The sequence below is a fragment of the Zeus faber genome, assembly GCF_960531495.2.
Source record: "Zeus faber genome assembly, chromosome: 12".
In the NCBI taxonomy this organism is placed as follows: domain Eukaryota; kingdom Metazoa; phylum Chordata; class Actinopteri; order Zeiformes; family Zeidae; genus Zeus; species Zeus faber.
The window spans coordinates 12,498,554-12,513,306 of NC_137196.1; the positions used below are offsets into that span (position 1 = coordinate 12,498,554).

Consider the following 14,753-nt stretch of genomic DNA (forward strand, 5'->3'; position numbering starts at 1 on the left):
CAATACTGGACCCCATGTATTAATGCCTACAGCTATATGTATTCTTCTTATTCTAATTATTGCTCATGGGTGTGGAAAGAAGTTGTGAAAAAAATGCTGCTGTCTTGTGGCTTTTTGAGCTGTACAATTATTATTATTATTATTATTTTTTTATTTATTATTATTATTATTATTATGGAATCATTTCTGAAGATCACAAACACTTTTGGCCTTTTCATTACAGTTTGTTAAGTTAAGTTATAAGAAAATGTTTATTCATAACGTTTATTACAAAAAAGTTTTTTGTTTTTTTTTAACTATATGTTGTCATTGTTATAACTTGCCTTGTTGCACTGAATTATATCCTGAGTCTCTGTGACGGTAGCTGTTGTGTCTCGTAGACATCAATTATGATGTATCTACGTCGATTTACGATAGCTGTCTAATATACCTAATTGTTTTGTCAAGTTGAGTTGAGTTTTATACTTGGATTACATTTTCAGTTAGTTCCGTTTCCATGAAATACGAAAATGTTGTGATATTTCTGTGGGTAATTACCATTGCATAGCTTCTATTTTTCGGACTCTTGGCTGGATCTTGAACTTCCATATCTGGGTCACACATTTCAGTGTTTTCGAGGGACGCGCTGGCATTTCAAGGATCATTTTTTATTATTTTTTCATTAATCAGGCAAAGTAATGTGGACCACAGATTTAAAATATCTACCGGGTAAGAAGCTATATAAATATACACGTAAATCTATAGTTTGGTAACATCTAAAGACTACAAAGTGACCCAGTCCACAGTGCACACTGGACACGGTCTAACTGGACATTCCAATCGGAATCTGTACATTTATAGAAAATTATATAATGATGTCATAAAGGTGCATATCATTTCTTAAGATAATCAAGCTAAGATACTACACACACATAATATGAATTTCCCTGCCTTTGCTTCTTTGTTTATGTTTTTGATCCATATAAATTGTTTTGAAACCAACAGAGAAGAAAATGCTTTGGTATCACTTGACCATATTTTACATTGTGAATACAATGATCCTAGAGCAAATAATTTACCTTGATAACAGAACTTGGGAATTCTGTGTCATGTGGTCGTATTTCACAGCAAGACTGTCCTCAAATACCTGCTGACCACACACACTAGGTTATGGAAATGATGCCTTTTTGTTACGGAAATTTGCTGAGAGGCATAAAGGTGTATTTGTGTTTCAGTGATCAATACTTATGTCCTAGACATTTGACTCTCTGTTATGGCTGTTTCTTGATGCAACATTAGAATACTGACGGACATTTTGTACAAAAGGCAAATTTCAGGACATTTTGAGACGAATTGGCTGTTTCAGCGCGGTGTGTTTGTGCGACGCCTCTTGAGGAAGTTGTTGGTGGTCAGCGTGGGTTGCCAGATCTGATATACACAGCGTTGTGTGCTCTGGTCTCACATCGATTCAAGTGCTTTGCCCACCACTAGACCGTTTTTTTGCTTTTTGCAGACAAGAAATTTTAACATCTATTTCAACTTGCTGAAACGAGTTTGTGATTTTTTTTTTTTAATTTCAGTTGCATTGCTTTATTATTATATGGATGTTTGATGTGGAATTTTCTGGAATGCCAGTCCGTGATGTTATGTCATCAATTCCTATAAGATCCCATTCTAAGAAAGCGTGGGGGCCATGAATACCACATGCGTTCACAGGCCAGGCTCCCTTACACATCTAAAAATCGATATTCGGACATGTGAGGAGAGAAATAAGACAAGTCACAGGGAAGTATTATCTAACCGGCCCATTGATCAATGTCTTGGAAAGCTCTCCGTCAGCATTCTGATTGGGTGCTATGATAACAGCTAGAGTTTCCCCTGATGGTATAAAAAGATTGGAATGCTGGTATAAGATGTTTCGAGCCTCGGGGCTGAAATTGAAGCCTCAAGGCCAAATCATGCTAAACAGGACACATCAGTGTGTGGATCAGAATCCCCACAGACACAGGAGCAGTCCAAAGAGTTACAGTCCACTCGTGCGACAGTCCACGGTGCTACTACTGACTCACACACGGTTGTGGTGGAGAGAGCCAGACCAATTGTTTGCATTTTCCTGTGTCAAACACAGCTTCACGTGACTGAGGCCTTGACAGCCCTTTGGCGGAGAAAGGCAGCACTGGTTGGCGTCTGTTGGTGGTGGATCAATGAGAGGACCTGAAAGAGAACACCCATGTCAGGGGAAAATGTACTGTATTGATTGGAGAGCAAGCTAAAGTCCTCTACAGACCTCGCCGCCACCGCTGAGAGAGAGATGATTGGGCGACAATTTAGCACATGTACAGTGTGTTCCTTAGCATCATTTAATTATCAGTTATATATAAAATATATATGCAATATGAGTTGTACGTCAATAGTAAGGATGTTGAATCATTTTGTGATGATGAAATGTAAAAAAAGAAAAATTCTGGGGAAGGATTTTGTCATGGAAATAGAACACAAACAGGTGGAAAAAGGGTTGTTTATAAGGAACTAATTATATTAATACCTAAATGCATTACGCAGTAACAAATATATTTTTCGATAATAAAGTCATTATTGTCATATTGCCCATCATTACATGATAATTAGCATGAACATATTATCCTAAACATCTGTTAATCGAAATCATTTATGATGATTGTGCTTCCTCACGCAGATGACTGTCTGTGTGTGTGTGTGTGTGTGTGTGTGTGTGTGTGTGTGTGTGTGTGTGTGTGTGTGTGTGTGTGGGTGTGCGTGTGTGCTTGTTTAGATCCGTGGGTGTGTTTGTACACATGCGTGCGAAGGCTGTATTTACTGTTTTTCCGCAGCACAGCTGTAGGTTTACGCTTAAACAATCAAATGAAACCGCCAACAGCTCTCACCTAAGTTGACTTCTGGGGCCACTCAAATATTTATGACCCCCCCGCTCTCTCCCCCTCTGGTCGTCTCTTATCATGCCTCCTCTTTCGTTCTTTCTTTCTTTCTTTCTGCTCTCTCAAGTCTCTCCTCCTCTTTCTGTCCTATAACCTCTCGCCTGTCTCTTTCATTTATTCTCTGTTTCCCCCTGTCGTTCTCTCTGTCCCTCGCCCTGCTCCTCCTCCCCCACATCTCCCACCCCACCCGCCCGTTCCCACTGCCCCAGACCTACAACCAGAGGATATCATCTAACTTGGCAATGTGTCCTTGGAGTTCACACACCAGCAAAGGCACACTGCTCCCCTCTCCTTTCCCTTCCCCTCCCCTCCCTCTCTCGCACACGGGTAATCACAGTACATATGAGACTGAGATTATACTTAAACATGTTATTTGCTCTAATTCAACTCGAGTGAATCAAGTTTTACATTCCCTTCCATGTGTGGTAACTGCATTGCTGGTGAGGGTGTTTTAACAAGGAAAGGAGTGGAGCGGTGGCTTCCTCTGCAGACACTGCAGTGCAGCTGGCTCAATGCAAAGTCCACCTTCTTCACCTATTTCTGGACTCACGGGCATGCCTGGGAACTTTTTGGGAACTTGTCCAGATGCCAATAAAACGAGCCTCTGCTGCCATCAATACAGCTTAGCTACAGTCCCAAAAATGAACGCACGCACGCAGGCACGCACGCACGCACACGCACACGCACACACACACACACACACACACACACACACACACACACGCACACACACACACACACACACACACACAAGCTGTCTCTTCCTATTTGATATCCGCGCCTTCTCTTTCTCTTTCTCTCTGCCACCCTCTTTGTCGACCGTCACTCTCTTTCTAACCCTCTGACACCAACTATTTCATTCTATTTTCCCTCCCCTGCTTTGAACGTGCCACTATAGTTCCCCTGTGACTAATCTCCCACTCTCATCCTCATGGGGCTCAGCCAAACCCAGGTCTATTCGTGTATGCTCCACTAGAGGTCAGGCAAGCATCCTTTCGAGATGAGGAACGTTTAATCGCGTTTCACAACTGCGCATGCGCGTATCTTATTCTGGCTAAATAGTATAATCAAAAATGATATGGTTTAAAAGATAATAATAATATATTATATATTATAAAATATATATCAAAAAATAATATATTTGGCAACTATTGAATATTGAAAATTATCAATTGGGAATGCCCTAATATCACCTTTTTTCTGTATTGCAAATATTAAGCAGAGCCGAAAGGTAGACAATAATAATAAAAGAATTATGTCAAAGTCATAAAAATGAAGTGGAAACAACGGCAATATGCAATAAATCAAAAATTAACTAAAAGATCAATATGCAAACCTATAAAAAATAACAATAAGCAATAAACCGTGATACTCCGTAATAAATATAAATTAACCAAATTTGCGTAAATATACATATAAACGATTTTGCTTATATTTATGGAGACTCAATATATCGACATTTTATGTTGTGTTGTTGTTTTCGACCAACACCTCAACAAAGAAACACAGTTTAATTGCGTACATTTAAATTCAAATCCAAACATTTTTAATTTCAAATGTTTAAGTTGTAAAAATAAATGTACTCTTTTTTTTTTTTTTCAAACGCAAGTCTCGTTCTCAGCGGAAGTGACGTAATGGTGGGCGCGGCGTGCTGCCGGGGCGGGGCGGGGTCACTCCAACATGGCGGCACTGAGGCGCTGTGTTCCGAGGTGGAGCCGAACGCAGTTGCTCGGACCGACAAAGACGGCGGATCCCAACGGCAGGTGACCTGAAAAGCGCAGGACAAGCCAACCCTCCCCGTTCATCACGTCTGTTGTTTCGCCTGCCCGCCATTGGAAAAGCATCTGCTGCGAGTCCTGCGTGATAATAAGAATAATATCAGTGGCAGTCGGTACTTGTCGATATCGCGATATGAGACTAGCTATCGTTTGGGGTTCTCCTAATATCGCGATAGGGTTGACGGTCTCGCCGACTTGAGGCCGCGTCACAGTGAAATAGATGTGTCACCTTGTCACGGTTATTACACAATCGCCTGATAGCAATGACTTGAGCTGACAGATGCCACAATCATGTTTCCTTTCAAACTCAAGAGGGATTTTCCGCCAATATCACAAATATCGAAGGTCATAAATATCCACATTACCGATCGTTATTTCTCAAATATTCCCGCCGCGTGAACATCTAACGAAAGCGCCGATGTTGTCAAATACTTGAGGCTTTTCGTCCAAAAAATGTGATGTTGTGATTTTGGCGACCGTTCAGCAGCCGAGTGATGCGATGGGAGGCGTGCGCCAGTCGCCTGTGAAGTCAAACGTCTGTGTGCATGAATCCAAGCTCTTATCACAGTTGCAAACATCACAAAGGGCCTTTTCGTGGATATATACACCGACCAAATATGCATCAACGGGGAGATATATGCAGCACAGTGCGTGCCTCTCAGTTGAACCTGGATTTAAAGGATGTTTTGTCCTCCCAGCAGACTAAACACCTTCTACCAGCAGAGATGCGCTTTCCGGAGGGAAGCCAAAAGGCCCGAGACAAAGAAAGGGAGCGTCCCCCAAGAAGGGGAGCTCGCCAAAGCCGGCGAAGCGCCGGTCAAAGCGCAGGCTCCCCCCGTCGGACCGCCGCCGCCTCCGAAAGCGCCCAGGCCGTCGCTCTTCAAACCCCTGCTCTTCACAATAGGGGTACGTCCCTTGGTCCCCCCCCCCCCCCCCCCCCGCACCCCTTCCTCCCCCGCACCGCCCTGTGTGTTCAACCACACGACACACACATGAAATGGAGATTCTACCCGTGACGTGATGGGTTAGGGACCGTGGGATGGTGCGCGTGTGTTGTCTGACTCCATGCCAGTTTACAGGCTGCTCCTTTGGCGTGTCGGCCATCTGGCAGTACGAGTCCCTGAAGTCCCGAGTCAACACGGCCAGGAAGGAGCCGGAGAAGCCGATCGATGTGAGGCCCGTCATCCGTGTGTGCACTTTGGATGTAATGGGAGGAAAACAATGGTTATTTGGACCGATGTCTGCTTCAGGGGTCCCAGGACATGGCCCACTGGCACAAGTGGTGGAATCAGCTGAGCGACTTCCAGAAACAGCTCATCCTGCTGATGTCCACGGCGGACGACTTCTGGAGCAGCCTGACCGAGGGCCAGAGGACGGCCACCGGTAACATCGCTTCCACCTCCATATCATTTGAACGTCAGTCTAACTGCGCTTTGTGGGGGGTAGTAACTGCTTGTCCGTTTTCACTAAATTTCTCAGGTATTATAGCGATGAATGCCGTGGTCCTCTGCTGTTGGCGAATCCCATCCATGCAAAGGTCCATGCTTAAGTACTTTACCTCCAACCCGGCTGCCAGTGAGTGTGCTCTTTCTGCCTTTTCACCTTTGAGTTCAGATCGGAAAGGCCGAAGAAACCTTGTGATTCATTCCTTGCGCTGTAGCTGGAAGTGGATTTGAATGGGACGCCCCTCTCTACTGTAATAGCCCAAATACTTTGTGAACACATCGGTACTTGGGGACTTCCGCGGAACATTGTGGGGCGGTTTTTCGCGGCCGCAGATGAGACCTCATCTTAGACGAAATCACGCTTTTAATCCAGACTAATTGAAATGCTGGCCTTTCTCAGCCACGGTTTAAAATAGTCTCAGACTTAGATGCGCCCAGGTCTTGGTTTAAAATTAAATTAAACCTGGGTTTACCTCAACAATAGAGAAAAGGAATTATTTAGACTAAGACCAGACCAAAGGAGCTGACTAGCCCTTCATGACCTTAGTCTAGGACTAATTCATCTCAAATTGGGCAACGTCTCAAAAAGGCATTTTTAATTTCTGGATTGATTTAAGTAGGATTATCGTAGTCCTGATTTAGATTAAACTTTGTCTGTAAAACTGCCCCTAAATGCTTGTCTTTTGTTTTTGTTTTTTTTCCTCCTTCACCATCAGGGACGCGGTGCCTTCCCATGGTCCTCTCCTCCTTCAGCCATTACTCCATCATTCACATGGTGGCCAACATGTATGTCCTGTGGACATTTTCCTCCAGTATCGTCTCTCTCCTCGGGAGGGAGCAGTTCCTGGCATTCTACCTCTCCGCCGGTGGGTAGAGGGAAGTTGTTGATATTAATGTTTCTCTCCCTCTGTGTTTTGACATCAATATTTGCTGTCTCTCTCCACTGCTGTCTGTAATTGCCCAAAAAAGATGTCAACAGGAAATAAAAATTCCATGTATTTCACCACTATCTGTGTTTTAAAATAAGAAAAAAAAAGGATTTTAATTAAGAAAGTACATGTTGTTTTATCATTCAAAGTATAAAGTACAGTTGTTGTTTTTTTGCCTTTTTCAGGTGTGATCTCCAACATGGTGAGCTACACGTGTAAGACTGCTACTCTGCGGCTGCATCCCTCTTTAGGGGCGGTAAGCAGGCCTTGTTCACGTACCGAACCTAAAATGCAGGACGACGACGATGATATATATTTTTTTTATCTGTAATGTCTGTTTTTCTTTTCTTTGGACCTCAGTCCGGGGCGGTCATGGCGGTTCTGGCCGCTGTCTGCGCCAAGGTCCCAGAGGCTAAACTGGGCTTAATCCTTCTTCCCATGGTCACGTTGACGGCGGGAAATGTAGGTGACAGAGGCATTGGAGCTGTGTGTGTGTGTGTGTGTGTGTGTGTGTGTGTGTGTGTGTGTGTGTGTGTGTGTGTGTGTGTGTGTGTGTGTGTGTGTGTGTGTGTGTGTGTGTGTGTGTGTGTGCGCGCAGTACGTGCGTGGGTATTAAAAGCCACTGAATGCATGCGTGTGTGTTTTTCGATCGATTGACTCTTAGCAGAACATTAACATTCCCCTCTGGTCTGTTTCCACTCCAGGCAGCAGGTGTAGCAGAGTGTCTGTGCTTAGTGTCCAGTGTGTGTGAGTGGATGTGTAAGTAGTAGTAGGCATGCATTTATCCAATGGTGTGTGTGTGTGTGCGTGCGTGCGTGTGTGTGTGTGAGTTTTCCTTTCATTCTTTTTCCTTTAGGCTTTGAAATTTCTCCTCACCATGGATACGGCAGGACTCGTCATGGGATGGCGGCTGTTTGACCACGCGGCTCACCTGGGAGGAGCCCTCTTTGGAATGTGAGTGGCCAGCATCTGTCTTGGATGATCTTATGATATATATATAATATATATATCTTTATATACACTGCTCACAAAAAGTTAGGGATATTTGGCTTTCGGGTGAAATTTATGGAAAATGTAAAAAGTTCACGCTACAGTGATATTATATCATGAAAGTAGAGCATTTAAGTAGAAGCATGCAATGGTGATTTCCTCATCTCAAACAATTTATTGAAACAAAAGCCAACAACAGTGGTGGGTTTACCACAACAAAAAATGTCTCAATAACTTGTCATGTGCCCTTGAGCATCAATCACAGCTTGACGACGTCTCATGCTGTTCACAAGTCGACTTATTGTCTGCTGAGGCCTGGCCCCCCACTCTTCTTGAAGGGCGGCCCTCAGGTCATTGAGGTTCTGGGGTACAGAGTTACGAGCCTCTACACGGCCACTCAGCTGACCCCATAGGTTTTCTATGGGATTCAGGTCTGGAGAAAGTGCAGGCCACTCCATTTGAGGTGCCCCAGTCTCCAGCAGCCGTTCCCTAATGATGCGACCTCCATGAGCTGGAGCATTGTCGTCCACGAAGATGAAATTAGGCCTGTGTTGTTCATGCAGGGGCACAATGACTGGATTAATGATGTTGTTCAGGTAGTATGGGCTTGTCACTGTACCATTCACAAAGTGTAGGGCAGTTCTGTATTAACTAGACACACCTGCCCACACTGTAACAGCACCACCACCAAAGGCTCGTCTGGTGACAACAGTGGCTGATGCATAGCGCTCTCCTTGACGTCTCCAACATGGTTGGCGGCCATCATTTCTGCTCAACGTGAATCGACTTTCATCAGAGAACAGCACTGAGGCCACTGGTCCCTCGTCCAGCGTAAATGCTCCCTGGCCCGTGCAAGACGATGATGCCTGTGCCTGGTGGTGTGGTCAGGTACCCTTGCAGGTCGTCTAGCACGCAGGCCACGCTGATGTAAATGGTTTTGAATGGTCTGACGTGACACTTGGTGCCTCTCACCTCCCTTAAATGTGCCTGGAGTTGAGTGGCATTCATCATCCGGTTCCGCAGGGCACTGTTCACAATGAAGCGGTCATCAGTGTGGGATGTGGTCAAAGGACAGCCACTTCTATGCCTTTCTGTGACTCTTCCAGTCTCTGTATCTCTGTTGCAACCTGCTGATGACACTCTGTGACACTCTATGCTCAGTGGCCACTTCCCTCTGAGAACATCCTGTTTGAAGCCTCGCAATGGCGAGGTACTGTTGATCAGTTGTTAGGCGTCGTCTTGGTCTCATGATGTCAACATGTGAACAGCATGATGAAGAGGACTGTTTCAATACCAATTCTAATTGAACCAGGAAATGTATTGGTCCATTCATGGATCAAACACCTGTTTTTTTTGCCGTTCAGCTCCTTGTTAGAGAACAGCAAGTTGTGCAAAAAGTACTGAAACATTGAACAGTTGGACATGTGCATTCAAAAGTTTAGAGAAGGTCAAATTAAGTTCACCTGTAAAGGTTATAGTGCATTTTAGGTTCATCCTGATATTTCACCTGAAAGCTGAATATCCCTAACATTTTGTGAGGTAGGTGTGTGTGTGTGTGTGTGTGTGTGTGTGTGTGTGTGTGTGTGTGTGTGTGTGTGTGTGTGTGTGTGTGTGTGTGTGTAAATATTAAAAAAAATTAAAAAAAAAAAAATATTTTTTGCTCAAATGAATTTGAATGACAGGGAAATATATGCAATATATGCTGCTGTTGTTTTATTCAAATGCCTCGATTTTCCCTTGACAAGCAAGAGCTCTAAAGGAGATCAGATACGTCAATTATTTCAAGCGAAGCAGTTTTTGCATTCCAGTTTTTTGGGGGGTAAAGGTCGGCCAATTTGACTCGTTTCTGCTTCTAGCGAATGTATAACAATAAATGACTTGAGTAAACAAGGTCATTAAATATTTCAGTAAGCAACTTCTCAAACAACAGTAGTATAACTGTCACCTGGTTGATTGTTTTTTATTATCTTTATCCGTTTCTCCTGCAGATGGTACATAGTGTATGGTCACAAACTGATCTGGAGGAAGAGGGAACCTCTGGTCAAACTGTGGCACAATGTGCGTTCTCAAGGAGGGAAACCCGGAGGAGGACCCGGGTCACTGTGACTAAGGAGATGAGTTTTTTCCGTGAAAACAGATTTTTTTATTATTTTTTTCTTTGGTACCAAACCGTTACGGTCTAGAATTGATGCAACAGTACGTAGAGACTTCGTGGAGACTGGTGTTGTAATCCAGATGTTCATGGTGCAGAATAATTTGAAGCGCTGAAGCTATGCAAGAACAAAGTCGTCTCATCCGTCATTGTTTCAAACCTGTTCCAAGTGGACGCTGTTCCCTGCCTGATTCCATCGGGGAAATTCTTTATCTAAATATCAAAAGCATGTACGTCATGAAAGTGTAATAATATCTATTAACCTTAATTATGGCTTTTTGTCATTGTTGTATTCCCAGAATTTACTATATGTCCAAGAGTTATCATGGAATTATTTGTTTGAGGAAACACTAGTGAACCTACTCAAGGATTTTATTTTGTGACGACTTCAATATTGTTTGTTTCTGGAAAAGAAAAAATGATTCTTGATCTAAATGATTATTTTCAGAGATATGGTTTACATTTGGTGTTTGTCTGGAAAAACAGAGTCCTTTCTGCTACTGTGGATGTAATTTTCACACTTCCAGCTATCATTTCTTGTTTTCAGACTTAAGCTTTTTTAATGCCAATTGTCTGTACAGAAAGGAATCAAGCGAATCATTTGAACAATGAGTATTTTATTGTTTTATTTTTAACAAGCAGAATTGTATTTTCAAAAATGTTATCTTGGACCACACAAACGAATGGAGGAAAAAAAAAAAAAAGAATAACCGTAAAAACCTGTGCAAATAAATACTTAATCGCACCATAAAATTCACAAATATAGCATATCTGTTTGGCAGGTCAGTCGCTCAACATATACAGGTTTACAAATTCCAACTCTTTTATTTTCCACACTTGTCTACTTCTACATCTGATAGCTTCTATAGAACTGTAACCTGTAAACTGCTCAGAATACAATGTAACCACAGAGATTAATACAGCTTTGGCAGCGATTACAATTATTTTCCGTTCTGAATGCCCCATCAGGAATGAATAAACAGTTAAAAATGTTCATCTTTGGACGTTTTTTTGCGCCGTTCCTTTCACTTCACATCGTCTAAAGTTGTCCTGGCGATGTCATCATTAGACCACTATGAACAGTGTAAGCACAGGGACAAATAAGCTTTCTATTATTTGAATGGTCTTCATTTATTTTCAAATAATTTTGTGAGGACTGGACTAAACTACATGAAGAGGATTTTATTTTCTTTGGACGAGGAATGTTTTGTTTTTTTAATAGGAATTGTAAACATAATATTTCAAAGGAACTTGGCTTCACCTACAAATCAATGTCAAAGTCAATGAACAGTGGTATGTAAAACACATTTCTGACTGTAAAGGTAGTACGTTATGCATCATTCTACAGGTATATCCTTCATCTGAATCTCCTGTGTTGTGCACTGGCTGGTAAAACCTCTGAATCTGAGCACAATAGGAGCGTATACGATCCCGTGTGCAAATCTTTTTTTTTTTTTCCCCAAAAACTCACAAAAATAGAAGCCTGTTGCTATAGAGTCCGCAAGTCGATGCATATCTGGAGAGATTTCTTCCTATGCCTTTCTTTTGGGCTTACGCTCGTCCTTTAGTTTACAGATCTAATGTCGCCTCTAAGTGATGTCATGTCCTGAGCTCTACCAGCCAATAGGGACAGCAATCCCGGAAACAGCATAAAAGTGAAGTTAGAATGTGATTATGTGATACTCGCCTAGCTTAGGTTGTGCTGAATTTGGAGATAGAAAACACTTCATGTTTACTGTCAAAAAACTGGAAAATCAGTCTAATATGAGCTTAAATTTGGTGAAGTGAAAAACGCTCACAATAGCTCAGTGTCCAGAGGGTTAACAGGCTAAGAGACTCCATGATCAAACACTACTTTGTAACATGATAAGCGTTAAGGGAGCGTTTTGGACCTACCAGAAGGCCTCTTGAATCCGCCTTGCTTCATTCCTTCTCTGGATCGTCCCCAACAGCTCTCCGTCAGCCCTTGTCCAGGTGGTTGGCGTAGCGGGGAAACCCGAACTGGCAGAGCATCAGGTTGGAGAAGCCGAGCGGCATGGAGCCGTGGATCTGCACCAGCCTGTTGAAGCAGTAGGACCTCTGCAACATGTGCTCCGGACGGTGCCACATGCCCAGGTAGCCGCTGCTGGCGTCCTTCTCCAGGTTGCGGAGGTCCACGGGCTTGACGAAGACCCCAGAGGGCCTGCGCACGTGGCCCTTTGACCTGGAGGAGCCGGAGGTCCCCGACTGCTGCTCTAAATATATCGAGACGACAAAGTTCATGGCGATGTCGTCGCAGTTCTGCGTTTCGTCCACGAGCGCGTGCACGGCTTGAGGCTGGTCCTGGAAGAGCTGGAGGTAGCGGCGGTGGAAAAAAGCAGCGCCGATCAGCACCATGGAGTACCTGCATTGGACAAGGACGAACAAAATGAGGTCAGGGATCAATGCAACACAATGTGACTTGAGAATGTGCTGTTCAAGTCAAAGCTCACGTCCTACCTGTCTCCCCCGCTGATCTCCGGGTCCTGCAGCTCAAAGCTACCGTAGCTGTACACGCCCCCCGCCGTGACCACGTGTTTACGAGGAACGAACCCAACGATCTGATCTGGGAATTGCTGTTGAGCAAATACAGAACACAAAGCGTATGGTGATTTCACGTTCAACACGACAGCAACGCAACCTACGCACGAAGCAACGTCATTTCAAAAGTACCTTCCAGACGGAGAAAGCAAAACTGATGTCAGGCACGCTGACCAGAGTGTCGTCATCCAGCATCAACACCGCTAAAGATGGTCAATGAAAAACAAATACGGAGCGGGTGAGAATCTCGAGACATAACACCAACACACACCCATCGCCGGGACGCGGTCGCTCCCCGTAGCAACGCACTGACCGTCTGTGTCAATTTCAGCGAAGGGTTGCAGTCTATTGCGCATCTTGTTGCTACTCTGCTCCTTGAAGACGACCTGGACGGGATGAGGAGCCAGCGAGTCCCAGAGCGTCCGAGGGGTGGGCTCGCCGACGTTGTTCCACACGATGACGATCCGCTGGAGGCGCGGCACCGCCTGGTAGTGGTTCAGCAGCTTCAGCAGGATGTCCGTGCGGTTGTACGTCTGGACGACGATGGTGAACCGCTCCTCGCTTCCCTCCGTACCGCCAACGTGGCCGTCCGCCGCCCGCTGCTGCTGCTGCTTCCCCGCCTCGGACGCCGCTCTCCGCGCGGCTCCCAGGACGCCGGCGCCACGCTGCTCTTCGGCCGAGGGCAGCAGCGCCGTCAGGGCTGCGCCGACCAGGAGCAGCAGCAGCAGAGGCCAAACTACGTAGCCCCGTCGGAGACTCGCCCATCCACGGAGGACCCTGCAGACCACGCAAACAAATACATGATGGAAGAACAATTAATGTTAAATGACAAAAAAAAAAATATATATATATATATATATATACACACACACACACACACACAGTACTAACCACATCAATTATTCCAATTTCTTCCCAGATTCACAATTTAGAGATGCTTAAGGTGTGAGGAGTGTCTGTGTTGGGTGTATTCCACTAGAAAGGGAAACTTTTCAGGTAAACCTATTTTCCCAAAGTATGGATTTATTTGTCGTTGTTGTTTTTCTTGGCCCCTGGGTCACACCATCCCACGCTGCTTGATCAAATCAAGGCGGACCCCGCCACCGGCCCCATGCGCGGCGCACGGAGGAGCGCGCACGGGACGCAAATAAGTTTCAGGATCGCTGGACGATTCTCAAAAAAAGTGAAAACCGAAGCAAAGAACAGGTAAATAACCTTACGGGTCAGCTATTTCATATGCATTTCGATTCACTGTTTTGTGGTTCACCTCATTCTGCTGTCATTGGTGATCACGCTTCTTCAGTTGACGCAGCCCGCCTTGTTGCTCCGCTGCCGCCGAAGCGCTTCGAGGTGAAGAGCAAAGCGCGGCCAGACTTTTCCCGGGGCGATCAAAGTGGCGCTTCTTTTCGAAAAGCAGTCGCCGCGCTCGATATGCGTCCGAAGACATGATTCACGCCTCGATCGGATCTGCGAATACGCTCGTTTCGCTGGACATGGCGCCCTCGCGACGCTGCGGGGGGGGGGGGGGGGGGGGGCTTCTCTTTCGCGTGTTTTTGAGTATTCGTTGAGCGCGCAGGAAGCGGAAACGGCGTTGAAACGTCGCTTTCCGGGAGGGGGAGGCGGGGGGGGGCGCTGTTTGAGTTCGGGTCTCCGTCGCGGGTCGTCCGACCGGCGGCGCCCCCCCGCGGGCTGCGCGCACCGGCACCCGGCCTCGGCGGCCCCTTCGGTTCTCATTCGCAGTTCTTCGTATTGATTCAATTGTGGTTTTGTACGGGGACCGGTGCGTCCAGAAATCAGGTTCAAATCGCTAAGAGGTTTTTTTTGGGGGTTTTTTTTTTCCTCCCCGGATCTGTTTAAAACGACAAGGAAATACCTGATACCGAGTTTTACTGTTACCTTTCAGGTTATATTTTATTGTATGTTATCGTCTTTCTCTTTCAAAATGCATTTTATACACTGAATATATG

General features: G+C 44.9%; 2 protein-coding genes across 5 annotated transcripts; one reads left to right on the plus strand and one right to left on the minus strand.

The window, feature by feature from the left end:
* The first annotated feature begins 4,612 nt into the window (after positions 1 to 4,612).
* On the plus strand, positions 4,613 to 10,205 carry parla (presenilin associated, rhomboid-like a). Of its 4 annotated transcripts, XM_080010331.1 has the most exons (10): positions 4,613 to 4,696; positions 5,413 to 5,617; positions 5,784 to 5,882; positions 5,962 to 6,094; positions 6,191 to 6,286; positions 6,873 to 7,022; positions 7,271 to 7,341; positions 7,446 to 7,547; positions 7,942 to 8,039; positions 10,064 to 10,205. In XM_080010331.1, the coding sequence occupies exons 1-10, from the start codon at positions 4,614 to 4,616 to the stop codon at positions 10,179 to 10,181; spliced, it is 1,155 nt and encodes a 384-aa protein (XP_079866457.1). In that variant the 5' UTR covers position 4,613; the 3' UTR covers positions 10,182 to 10,205. The 4 variants fall into 4 exon arrangements, with proteins under 4 accessions (XP_079866457.1, XP_079866454.1, XP_079866455.1 ...); XM_080010328.1 differs by having other exon boundaries at positions 5,962 to 6,286; XM_080010329.1 differs by having other exon boundaries at positions 5,971 to 6,286.
* A 977-nt stretch (positions 10,206 to 11,182) lies between these two features.
* On the minus strand, positions 11,183 to 14,262 carry extl2 (exostosin-like glycosyltransferase 2). Its single transcript, XM_080010332.1, has 6 exons — positions 14,054 to 14,262; positions 13,100 to 13,563; positions 12,919 to 12,989; positions 12,706 to 12,821; positions 12,124 to 12,610; positions 11,183 to 11,300 (listed from the first exon to the last, which is right to left on the minus strand). Exons 1-5 carry the CDS (start codon positions 14,056 to 14,058, stop codon positions 12,187 to 12,189), a joined length of 1,080 nt encoding a protein of 359 aa, XP_079866458.1. The 5' UTR covers positions 14,059 to 14,262; the 3' UTR covers positions 11,183 to 11,300; positions 12,124 to 12,186.
* Positions 14,263 to 14,753: the final 491 nt, after the last annotated feature.

What these genes read in the sequence shown, in the direction of transcription:
- parla (XM_080010328.1), top strand. Translation starts at nt 4,614, where the DNA reads ATGGCGGCACTGAGGCGCTGTGTTCCGAGGTGGAGCCGAACGCAGTTG. An exon ending in TCACGTTGACGGCGGGAAAT is followed by an intron (nt 7,548 to 7,941) that starts GTAGGTGACAGA and finishes TTTTTCCTTTAG; the next exon opens with GCTTTGAAATTTCTCCTCAC. An exon ending in GGAGGAGCCCTCTTTGGAAT is followed by an intron (nt 8,040 to 10,063) that starts GTGAGTGGCCAG and finishes TTTCTCCTGCAG; the next exon opens with ATGGTACATAGTGTATGGTC.
- extl2 (XM_080010332.1), bottom strand. An exon ending in TTGCTTTCTCCGTCTGGAAG is followed by an intron (nt 12,822 to 12,918) that starts GTACTTTTGAAA and finishes TTTGCTCAACAG; the next exon opens with CAATTCCCAGATCAGATCGT. An exon ending in GAGATCAGCGGGGGAGACAG is followed by an intron (nt 12,611 to 12,705) that starts GTAGGACGTGAG and finishes TGTCCAATGCAG; the next exon opens with GTACTCCATGGTGCTGATCG.